General features: G+C 44.2%; 1 protein-coding gene across 2 annotated transcripts in view; it reads right to left on the bottom strand.

Annotated features, from left to right (window-relative positions):
• EMCN (endomucin) overlaps window positions 1-12,880 on the bottom strand; it is a 754,511-nt gene that overhangs the window by 188,663 nt on the left and 552,968 nt on the right. For both annotated transcript variants that reach the window (XM_078676082.1, XM_078676083.1), the window contains exon 6: window positions 10,249-10,368. In XM_078676082.1, the coding sequence (XP_078532208.1) occupies window positions 10,249-10,368 (120 nt within the window). The remainder of the gene's footprint in view (window positions 1-10,248; window positions 10,369-12,880) is intronic.

Genomic DNA, 12,880 nt, shown 5'->3' with positions numbered 1-12,880 from the left:
TTTCATTATAAATCCTGGCCTCAGCAGCCCCAGGGTGCTGGGAAAAAGTGACTATGCCAGGTTGGGGGCTCAGCTCCATTTGTTCCTGGATCAATGGTCAACTCTGATTTCGGACCAGTGGGTCCTGTTGGTCATCGATCAGGGATACCAGATTCCGTCCTGGGGCCCTCCCCCGCTGGACTGTTTTCGGGTTACCCCGTTGTCAAGAGACCTCGTGAAGAAGTCTGCTATGCTGTCAGATGTGGACCTGTTGCTGGCAAAGGTCGCTGTTCTCCTGGTTCAAGAGGCAGAATGGGCCTGGGTTTCTATCCCACACTCTTCTTGGTCCCAAAACCCAATGGTTCAAACCGCCCGATTCTGAATCTCATGACTCTGAACAAATTGGTACGGCTGGATCATTTTCGGATGATCATCTTAAGGTCCATCATGCCAGCATACAAAAGGGTGATTCTTTGGCTTCTCTGGACTTAGAAGATACCTACTTTCACGTTCCTGTCTATCCGGGAAGCCAGCGTTTGCTGAGGTTTGCAGTGAACGGGGTCCATTACCAGTTTCGGGTGGTGCCTTTTGGCCTCTCTACTGCTCCCTGAACTTTTGTTAAGGTATTGGCTCCTGCTGTGGGGGGGGGGGGTGCAGCTTCAGGGTTTCACTGTGTTTTCCTATATTGATGATAGTTTGATCTCTGCTTCCTCCCTTCCTAAGGCTGTTCTGGCAGTGGAGGTGACAATGGCCATGTTCCAGGGTCTGGGGTTCAAGCTGATTCTGGCAAAATCTCATCTGATCCCTGTTCAGAGACTTCAATTTATCGGGGGACTTTTCAACACTTTTTGGGGGTGGTGTTTCTCCCTCCTGCTCCAATCTCTACCCACCTGCTTCTTCTGCAGGACCTGCTGAGTAACCCATCTTCCTGGCTCGGGTTTGGTTGCGGGTTCAGGGATTGATGGCTGCAACCACAGCTGTCTATCCCTGCGGCTCGCCTGCACCTCAAGCCTTTTGTGAATCATGTGTTGTCTCATTGGGACCATTCCCATGCAGTTTACAACTCTCTGGTTCCTCTCTCCCCTGTTCTGGTTCAAGACTTGGGCTGGTGGCTGTGCACTCCCAATACTGGAGAAGGGGGTGCGTTTTCAGATTCTGCCTCCCCTCTTGTTGACAACAGATGCAAGTCTTTGGGGATGGGGGGCCACTTTAGGGTCCTTGGAGGCCAAGGGTCAGTGGTCTTGGTAGGACGGCACCCGTTCCTCAAATTCGCTGTAGTTGGAGGCCGTTTGGCAGGCGATGGTGTCTTTCAGCTTTCCTTCCAGGGGCAAATCTGTTGGTTCGTACCGACAATCAGGTGGCTCGCTGTTACTCTGGCGGCCAGTGAGGGACCCGGTGCGCGTCTCTGAACCTGCAGGATTCAATGATGTGTGCCTAGGCAGAGTCTCATCTGTTGACATTGAGGGCTGTTTACATTCAGGGTCACCTGAACTTTCATGCGAACAGCTTGAGCCGCAACCTTCCGTCTTCAGTTCAGTTCCATCTGTCTGTCCCTCTATTCCGGGACCTTTGACTTCGGTTCAGGATATCCTGAATCTACCTTTTTGCTTCTCCGCACAACTCCCTTCTCCCTCGGTTCTGTTCCGAGATGGTTTGTCCTCAGGTGTGGGCAGTGGATGCCCTCTCAAATCCTTGGTCGCCGGGCCTTCAGTGTCCCTTCACTCTGATTCCCTTCCCCCCGAGGGTGCTGCAGAAGATTCAGGGGGAGAAGGTGTCTGTGCTCTTGATTACTCCCTTTTGGCCTTGCCACCTTTGATTTCTACTGTTGATGCTGCTAGCTAGGGGAAGGTTTGTCCGGCTTCCCGTGATCTTGTCTCAGCTTCAGTTTCCTCTTCTGTCTTTGTCTCATCTTCGTCGGTAAAATCTAATGGCCTGGCTCTTGAACATTTGACATTAGAGGTTTTGGGTTGTTCTTCTTTGGTGGCCCGTGATATCCAGCAGTCGCGTAGGCCTTCTACCCTTAAGAGCTACAGTAAGCATTGGGGTTCCTTTGTCTCTTGGTGCTGGTCTCATAGTGTGGATCCTGTGGTTGGGGATCCAACCTCTATTCTTGATTTTCTTCAAGATGGGTTTTTGAGAGAATTTTCCCCTTCTACTTTGACTGCTCAATAGGCTGCGGTTCGGGCATGTAGGGATCCGGGGGCCTCCATGGAGGGTATTGCTCCTTTGGTGAGTCAGCTTCTGCTGAGTTTTCGGCTTCGTCGTCCGATCGCTCCTTTGATTGTACCTTCTTGGGATTTGCCGACTGGAGGCTGATTTGTTGTGATTGTCTGCTAAAGTGGCTTTTCTGTTGGCCATCACATCTGCTAGGCGGTTGGGTGTGTTGGGTCCTTTGCCGGTTTCCTTTCCTCATTTGCAGTTCCTGCAGGACAGGGTGGTTTTGCGGCTTGACCCAGCTTTTCTCCCTAAAGTTTCCTCCAAGTTCCATTTGCAGCAGGAGATGGTTCTTCCTAATTTGCCTGGGGAAGGGGATACACTTGTTCCTTCTACCTTGGATGTTCGCAGAGCCCTTTAGGTTTACCTCCAATGTAGGGTTTTGTCTTTCTCCTGCCCTGTTTCTCTCCTGTGGGGGGTGTGGCCAAGGGGAAGAAGGTGTCTACTTTCACCATCAGTCGGTGGGTGCGTTTTGTGGTTTGCCAGTCATATAAGTCTGTGGGATTGCCTACTCTGGGTCGGGTTCAGAGGCGTTCAACGCGTTCTGTGTCCGCTTCCTGGGCTGAGGCAGCTGGAGTTTCTATCCAGGACATTTGTAGGGCAGCTATCTGGCAGTCCCATCATACTTTTGTCCAGCATTGTTGCCTTGATATCTTGCATGCCTCTGTCGACAATTTATTTGTGGGTGTGTTGAACGCTGCTGTATCTTAATCATTTGTTTGATTAAATGTATTGTACATTTTCATGGATCCATGGTGTCCTGTGTTTTTCTTCATTTTTTTTCTGCTTGTGAGGTCCTCACCTGGGACGAGGAGGACATATGAGGGGTTAATGCTTCGTTACTTACCGGTAATCGTCATTACCCCGATAAAGTTCCTCCTCGTCCCAGTCCTGTTCCCTCCTGCTGTGTTTGTGTCTAGCATTGTTGATAACAGGCATGGCAGTGGGTGGGAGGGTCATTTATATAAAAAAAAGAAAAGAAATACTAGCTTTTTGAACTAGCCTGTTGTGAGGTAGGATTGCCTCATTTTGAAAGGACTGGTATGAGGAGGACCTTAATCGGGGTAATGAAGATTACAGGTAAGTAACTAAACATTACACAGCTAAGTTAACATTTCGGGGTCTGCCTCCCAAGTGTAAAACAAGAGCACACAGAGTAACTAGGGCAGTCGACCTCAAATCTGGGGAACCGGGTTCGAGTCTCTGCAAGGACACGCAACATCCTGTGATTCTGGGCACTTAATCTCTCCTTGCCTTACAAAAAAAGTGAATGTGTCCTCATGTAAAGCAACTGGTGCTCGTGGAAAGCGCTCTGATACCTGATACCTTCGGGTTAAGTTCACACTATATAAAACTCCGCAAAAACATTTTCTGTGAGTTATTTAAAAGGTGGCAATATAAAAGAATAACAGGTCGGTTTTACAATATTGTGTTGATAATTCTGGTTTACAGGGCAATCGGTGCAGGTCATGGAAAAGGGGCTCTCCACAGCGCTTCACAGAGTACACATTGCTTATATCTTTCTTCCTAAACTTTAAGAGGGGATGAATGTTAGTACAGTGTGTATTCTTATGCTGCTGGTCTTCTACAGCGTTCAAACTGACTGCAATTTTCTTCAACAGAACATCTAGTTCAATGCGGAACTGAAACATTTATTTCCTTGTACTAGCAGCAACAACCAGAACAAGTGCACCACAACAAGTCTTGCACTACAAGGGGGTAAGAGAAATCCTACATTCCAGAAGCAGCCCTGTTTAACCTGTTGACATTTAAGAATATTTTGATGGGGGCTGCACAAGCCTTCATGAGTACACCCACCTCCAGTCCAGTAATCTTGTGACAACCCATAGCAAGACACCTTTACTTACATGTCTCTAAATGCACATTCCACTAGAGCAGCAATGACCCAGCAGTGGGATGAGAAGGAGCTGCTGGATATCCTAGATAGTAACCATCGAGTGATAACTGAAAGAGCATATTCAGTTTCTGAACTCTCACCAACAGCTATTAAAATTGTAACCGAAACACCTAGAATCGCATCACTTCACTTCCCAGCATCCACCTCTTCAGGACACGGCATCATTGTGCTTCTAACCTAAAATGACCTGCCCAGTTAAGTCAACTGCTGAGGGCATCCAACTGCCCAGGCAACTTCAGATAAGAGTGGACACAGACAAGAGTGTTACCTGTTTGAGTCTGTTATGGCTAGGGCAGGTGTGGTTTAAATCCCTGCTCCATTACCAACACTGGGCCGGTTCACAGAACTAATCTGAGATAAAATCCTAAACTTACTTCTTTTAGTATTCACAGAAGGCATTTAGTAGAAGTAAAGTTAGGAGCCCTAACTTTACTACTACTAAATGCCTTCTGTGAATACTGAAAGTAGGACAGGTCTAGACTTATTTTAACCCACGATCCTGTACACTACCCAGCCCTCACACCCGCACGCACCCTACGACTTCTTCAAAAGATCTCCGCCAAAGAGCCTCGTTTATGGGAGCCCGTCGGGAATTGCAGCTGTATACAAAATCCAATAATATTTACTCACATTCGGATCCACTTCATGCTTGCAATTTCCATGGCCAGCTTTATATATCCCCATTGTTATTACACATTTCTTTATTAACTGGAGACATACTGATGTGCATTTGAATTCACAGACATAACTTGTTGATAAGAAAATGATGTTGCTGGTAATCCACTGTGTTGCTAGTTTGACGCTATAGGCCACCCCCAGGCGTTACCACAGTTAATATGGGTGTGATTTGGGGGTGGGTAAATTGAGTTTATTTGGGATGGCTGTTGCAATGTTCGGATTCAGCATGTAGGATTTGAGGAGTGTGGTATTCTACTTAAACAAATGTTCTTTACAGAAGGGATTCTACTTAAACAAATGTTCTTTACAGATCATAGTAGCCAAGCAGATTACTGTATCAGCAGACAGCATGATCTGAACCGCTGTCAAAGTAATCCACAGACCGACTGCGAACAGACCACTGTTGATTACATTTATGGTGTTGAATGTACAGGGGCTCAGTGATTAAAGAAAAAAGATAGATTGTGGCATACACTAATAGGTACACTATCAATATCTTGCTGTTACAAGAGAAACACATTGCAGGAGAATCTTTTGGTTGGGGTATGCATACATATTTTTCAAATTACTTCAGATACTCCAGCGGGTTGCTATATTAATTAAAAATGAATTACAATATAGCATAGACATATATAATCAACAACTGATCCAGAAGGTAGCTATGCAACAATGCAGGGAGTATTGAATCAAACAAAAGTTCACAATAGTGAATGTTCACAGCCCAAATTATGATGATCTCAGGTTCTTCCTGAAAATTATGACAAAATGCAGAGAACTGCATGGCCTACTATTATATGGGGAAGGGACCATGAAGTAAAACAACATTGTACATTGGATAGTGCCATCAACAGAGATTGATACCATCCCATTGCACATGCTGCACTACAGGAAGTGGTTCAGCAGAATGACTTTGTAGATCTTTGGAGGGGTAGAAATAATCAGATGCAGCTATAAACGTATAGATAAAGAGCGCATAACTCTCCCTCTAGAATACACTTTTGGATTGAGACTAAATATATAACTGGGTGGACAATGGGAGTGGATCATCTGCCCAGTACAATTTCAAACCATACACAAATAGTACTAACCCTGTTAATACCACATACACAGAGAATATGGCGGTTCTGCCACATAGGATATTGGCCACTGCATTTAAAGAAGAAATACGCCAAGCTATAAAAACATATTTTTAGATCAAAGTAGACTCAGTTAAATATACTGGGACATTTTGGGACACATTCAAAGCTTGAAATAAGAGGTGAATGTATTTCTAAAGGCCATGGCATACTAAAACCAATAAGAGGCAGGCTAAACACACTAGAGTGTGACCTTTAGAAACTAGAACAGAAATATGGGAATGATTACAGCCAAGTTACGATAACAAATACTCAATCTAAATTGCTAGAAATTCAATAGAAAGCGAACAGAGACGTTAGATAGTTGGGGAAACATGTGACTGCCAAACGATATGGTGAGGATGAGAGGCCTAGAAAATCACTTGCAGGGCTAATTAGGCCAAAATAGGCATTAGACCACATTGTGCACATAAAACATAGGATGGAAGTATGGTGTATCAAACTGAGGACTATGAATGACGTATGATACAAAGCTTAAGAAACATATGGAGGACAATGACCTGGGTGGAGAATGTAGAATGATAGGTATTCTGTGTGCAGCTCACAGTAGAAAAAGTTAAAAGCACCATCAGTGACTTAAAAAAATGAGAAAGTCCCTGGGAGGGGATGGATTAAAGGGGACATTTTATAAAGAATGTGTGGAGCAACTGCACATGACTTGTGAAATATGTATGGTGTGGCAATCCGGAAGGGAGAACTTCCCATCCATGCTTAGAGAAGCTTTTATGATAACCTTACTTAAGCCAAGCAAGGATCCTGGATTGTGTGACTCCTACAGACCATTGTCACTAACTAAAATAGACAATAAGATTCTGTAAAAAAATGATTGCCTCCTGATTGTTGCCATTGCTTCAGGGGTTGTAATTTCCAGATCAGTCTGGTTTAATACCATGGTGTTCAATGGCGAAACTCTGTTCTCAGCTCATCAAATAAGGCCAGGAATCAAGGCAATGGCAGTGTTTTCGATGCCACAAAGCCATTAGATTCCATCAAATGGCCGTATCTTCTGAGGACGCTTAGTAAATAGACTGGGACTAAGTAAAGCAATAAAAAAAGGTTTATGCTCCTTTATTCTAAACCAGTTGAAAGGATCAGAGTTAATGACCAGATTTCTACCTTGATAGCTATAAAGCGAGGCACCCAGCATCAGCACTCACATTAGCGATAGAACCACTGGTGGGCCTGTGGAGGGAATTTTATGGCGATTGGGTATCCAGTTCGTATCTCAAAAAGGACTATCATCACTGTATACCAATGACATTCTGTTTGTTAAAATCGCAGATTTAAACCTAATTCCACTGATTGATAAGATTGCAGACTATGGACAGTGGTCTGGACTGTGTAAAAACTGTCCTAAGTCCTTAATGTAGCCAGTTTATTAGCGTCACAACATGACCAAGTTTAAGCTATATGATGCAATGGAAAACAGACTCAGTGTGATATCAAGGTATAAAATTTCATAGCGATCTGGCAGTGATTGTCCATGAAAATGAAGGGATGATTGTGGATCGAAGAGAAGGTAATGTGGAGAAAAGGATTCAATTTCCAGTACCGTGGTGGGAAGAATTGCACAGAAAAGGATGGTCATTTTATCTCAGTTGTTGTACTTATTTCTGAGCATACCCCTGCTATTAAACAGCAGTTTCTTTGTCCAGCTACAAACACTTCCAACAAGGCTCGCCTTGACTGGAAAGCAGCTAGGTATACTTTTAAGAATGCTATAAAAACCATTTGCACAGGGCAGGTTTGCAGAACCCAATTTTGAGGTATCTATTATATGATAGCTCAGGCACAATTTGCGGAACATTGGTTTCACAACTCTAGGTATGTACTTAACAGAGGCCTGGCGATGGACTGTGCTGCCCCATATCCACTCAAAACTGTAGTTCTGAAGCCACAGATGAGATCCAGAGGCAGAATATATACTGGACATTGCACAACATGGGCATGGGCTAGACTGGCTCAATTATGTGAAATTGACAGTGTATTCCCTATACAAACTCTTAAAAGTGTACCCGAAACTAGCTATTACAAGTGGAAGATATATGCTTCAGAACTTACATGTGAGAACGATTTTAGGATGGGGGATCTCCATAAAGATAAACTGTTTATTTTTTACGACTGAATATCTCAGCAGGAGAAGCTCCTCCCCCTAGATGTTTTCCATGATCACAGTTTGAGAGAATTTGCCAAACAGGTGTTCCCTTCTTTTCCATAAGAACCTGAGGAGTGAAAATTGTCCTTAGTAGCTGTGGGGCCAGACCCTAGGAAGCTTGTATGAACTAGGGTGAAATGGGCACAAGATCTGGGAATAGAGATGCTTCAGGAACAATTAAAATATTATTGACGACAAATCAAGTAAGTTTCTATGAATGGCCGGCATAGATTACTCCATTATCGGTATTTATATTGAATGTACTGTACACCCGTTAGTATGTTAAGATGTGGTGGGAGGGCCAATGATAATTTAGCATACCCAGGAGGCGTCTTTCCTGTGTTTGGCATGGAACAGCTTGAAAATAGCTGCATTCTGGCATCAACTATTTCTAATGTTAAACGAGAGGTCGGAATCGACAGTGAAAGCTGAACCAATGCTGGCACAACAAGGGTATGTGAAAAAAAACACAATCCAGTAGAACATTTGTGAGTATAGCAGTGTTGGAGAACAGACAAGATCAATGCCCTTGAATGGTGCTATGGTGGCCACCACAGAGGCCTGCATAAAAGATTTAGGCTAGTGTAATGTGTACTCTGTGTCATCGCACCCGAGTAATATTTGGAGGACCCTGAGCAGCAGGGCCAGGTTTAGGGCATGGCGACTGGTGCGGCCGCACTGGGCGCTGACCTGTTGAGGAGGGTGCTGTGACCTCAGGGAGGCACTGTGTTTAGGAATGTCTTATGATAGGAGAGATGAGGGGCACTTTTGCAGGTGGTAGTGAGAGGATCCGAGGAAGCTGTCATGGGACTTGGGGGGCCAAAAGTGATTGTCGCACCGGGCGCCACCAGCGCTAAAGCCGGCCCTTCTGAGCAGATACTTGTTAATGAAATATACACGGCGGCAAGCTCCAGTGGAGGGAGCGGGCAATGTAAATGGTACATTAGATGTGAAAGTAGTCCTTTTGTTAGACTGTGGATGTGACATGAAATGTTGCTTTTAAATATGTTATTTGCTGTATTTACTTGGCTGACACAACATTTCAATTGCTGATGTATTCATTCTTTGTTTAAAAAGTGCTGTTGCTTGGATGCCTTAGCCTGGTACAGTGACAGAGTGCTATCCAGTAATTGCCCTTGCAGGTTCATTCGATGTACTTTACTGTCATATTTGTCAGCAGTGAAAACTTGCGTGCTCATCAGCTTTTAAAAGGAACCAAAGTGAGGAATCTTTGTCAAACATATGGTCTATGTTTTATTTTGCTCTGTATGTCTTCTAAATTCACCACTTACTCGGCAAACCTCATTTCTTGACTTCTTTTCATAGCAGTAATATTTAAGGGGGGCCCTTATCTCTCCTAATTCATCCTGTTCAGCAAAGACGACCTACTCCCAGCATCCTCCTTGTTGTAGCGCAAGATGTTGCTGCATTATGGGACTTTCTTTCGAGGACAAGTAATAACAACACACAGTAGGTCAAAGAACTATTAGCAAAAAGTTCTGTAATTAAAAATAAGCAAACCTATTGGCTTGGCCAATACTTGTTTCTTTCTTTTGTTCATGGCCACTTCTGCATTTCTCCATTTCCACTAGGTATCAGTGCCGGGAAGTATTCTATGTGATATAAAGGTCCAACGCAGCCTCTTTACAGTATGATTGTCAAAGTAAATGGACATTTTTATAAGTCAGACGGCGAATGTAGAAGGGACCATTGCAAATATTTTCTTTGTTGGAACTCTATTGTTTTACATGGTTTTCACGCAGTCATCTTCATGATTTTGGGGGCCCTGGGGAAGACCAATTTTGGGGGCCCTTTACAGAGCAATGAAAAATTTTACATATTTCCTTATAACTCAAGCTCTCATGGTGCCAAAAATTACTGAATTATATGTTAAACTTAAATAAACTTTCGAAGGCAGTTGAAATGCGTGTGCATGGGACCCAAAAATCCTTCATATGACAATGGGGAGAAAGATTTAAAGGTAAAGGTAGTAAGAGACAGGGACAGAGAAATAGCGTAGACAGATATCAAATAATGAGAAAGATCATGTTCTCAGTAGCCCCCTTGGAACGAAGGGTCCCTCGGCCATTGCCCACTTTGCCCATCTATTTAAACGTCTCTGTTTGCACCGGTTGCTCCAGACAGGAAAAATTGAATGAGATGTTCACCTTGACGTGTGCCAGTGGTTGATGTCGTAGAAGATGAACCACGTCCTAGTGGCAATGTGGAGTTAGAGTCAGGATCACTGGTTGTATTAGTGAAGACAGCTGTCATCTTTTCAGTGCTCCCTGTAATGAAATATGATACTTTAGGGGTTGATAAAACAAAGTTATTATTGTGCAAGTGATGGGGAACTGTAAATATAATTAGGGAAGACTGCTTCTAGCAATGTTAGACAATTAGTACATGGAATAGAAGTAAAAAATGCACCCAATCACAAGGTGCAGTACTATGGTTTAGAGGCATTTTTACATGATTGGTAATACAGCATTGGATGACATCAACATAGGTATTTTGATGCAGGTCACTATGACTCACCAATTCACACTACTTACACATTGAGACATGGTTAAGTGTTTCCTCGCTTCCCGAAACGCAAAAATGCTCTCACATATCGACTTCTTTTGCAATTCAATGTTTTGTCTAATTTTAAGAAATGTAAAATTGTCTATGTTGCCCTATCTCCCAACTTCATCAGGCAATCAAAAACGTACAAATTCTTAAATAGGATAAATTAATGGGTGTATAATATAATTAGAAACATTTTTATCTCATGCAATTTTCAAAGTCTTCTAGTCCACACTTACTTGTAGAAATGCCAACTTGTCTTGGAGCTATATATAGATAAAATGTCACACCCTTTTCATAACCTCTTCGATATTTTTACATTCTTGTGGTATTGGTCTACTTAACACTACTAACGACATTTATCCCTGATGTGACTGTACTATGGTTAAATGGAATAAAATACAAGGTGTGTGGGTATGTGTCAAATGAAACGGTAAATGAGCTTTTGAAAGGGCACATGCAAAATAATCAAGAACTAAAGATTTGTATTTATGGCAACTCTACACTTTCTGCAAGAACCGTGATTGTCTCCATACTCGCCTCTGCTGTGTATAGAGTAGTTTGTTTTTTTCCCAGCAGAAGGGAGCTCTTCTGTGAGACGCCTGGTGCGTTTATATACAGGTATTTAAAGTGAATACAGTGTGCCTTGTGTAGTCATTGCATCACCCCGAGAGCTCTGCCTGTTTTACATGGAGGAGAAGAGCAACTTGACTGCTGCACGCTGGGGCTTATTTACAAGAACCTTGCGCTGCCGGTATGTAACTTTTAATGTGGTAGAAAGTGATGCACCGGTGGCGCAAGGAGCTTGCAAATAAGCCCCTTTGTTTTTATTTTACACAGAGACTCGATATTTTTGGTGTTGTGCCAGAAATGTTTATTGCACTTGAACGACGTGGTGCTCCTACCATCGTGGCATGCAATTTATGCAATTACAACGCATTATGTTATCAGCATCAAATATTCCGTACAAGGCATTTTGAGTGTGAAGGAGTAGATGCTGTATTTGTAGAATGGGGCGGGCAGCCGATCACCAGGGAGGGTTGTGTTATGTTGGGGGCCCTGGGCCCTCATTGCTGGAAAGGACTGACGCAGACACAGTCAGCTACTGGGTACAACTGGCCCAGAGCATATGGGCTCGGCCCCTTTTATTAAAGCTGTGTCACCTGACCAGTGACATCAGTGGTGGGTGGGTGTTTAGTGTAGGGCATACAAAACACTAGACTGCTGACTGTGACTCTGGGTCACTACATCCCTCCCAAACTTGGGGGAAAATGAAAACGAAAGAAAGTCCAACCTGTGGGAGAAAAAGTGCAGTTCGCAAACCCCATGACAAAGTTCAAACCTGTGGGAAAGAAAATGTACATTCAATATAACACTGGACTCTATGATTTGAAGTGAGTCTCTTTGGTGGATTGCAGGTCGCAGGTGGTGTAATTTGCTGCATCCAGGGCTCATGAGTCACTGTGGCATAGTTTGCCATTTTTCGACGGGTCCTATCTTCTGTCTGCGCCGCCTGGACGTTGTTCTCGGTCTTGCCTTTGCTTGGCACCACTGGTAACAGTTGGTAGTTAGAGAGAAGGGTGACATGATCTGAGTATTGTTTGTCTTCTCGGTTCTCCTCTTCAGTCCTGGTCCTTGGTGATGTCTCTGGGCGGGCTTCAAAGTATTTCTGGGCAGATGAAAGGAGTAGGTGCATACATCCCTCTCACTAGGATGTCCCTCTCGCCGGTATTCCTCTCTCACAAGATGTCCGGGAGGACCTCTTTGCCAGGTTTCCACTGGACTGGTGTTGTCGGTCATGTTGCTCCACCATAGCCTTCGGGCCGTGAGCGGGGCGCTCCACGATCTTCACCGTTGTGTCCTAGTTCCACCTGAAGGTTACGCTGTCGACTCTTTTCTTGCACGTGAAGCTTTCCTCTCAGTGGGTTTTGCGGACGCACCATTGTGGATCTGTCTCTCTTGCGGGACTTGCTGCCACCAAAGTCCCTTGAGGCCTTTGCTTCTTGGGCTGCCACGGGTTAGTGTGGAGTGGTCAGTTCCTCAGCCGGATGTGTGAGCACTCTCGCCAACCAATCTTCCGTTCAACCCCAAAGGTAGATTTTTGTCAACAGTCCCAACTTGCCCTCTTCTACGATCGCCACATGGATGGATGGCTTGTAGGTGGATATCTTTGACTTGTGCCGCCGGTGTTCATGCCAGGCCTTGTTCTCTGTTGCACTCCGGTGTTCTGGT

Source organism: Lissotriton helveticus, chromosome 2_1, assembly GCF_964261635.1.
Source record: "Lissotriton helveticus chromosome 2_1, aLisHel1.1, whole genome shotgun sequence".
NCBI lineage: Eukaryota > Metazoa > Chordata > Amphibia > Caudata > Salamandridae > Lissotriton > Lissotriton helveticus.
Note: the sequence above shows the minus strand (reverse complement) of the source record. Positions and strands in the feature narration are given on the sequence as shown.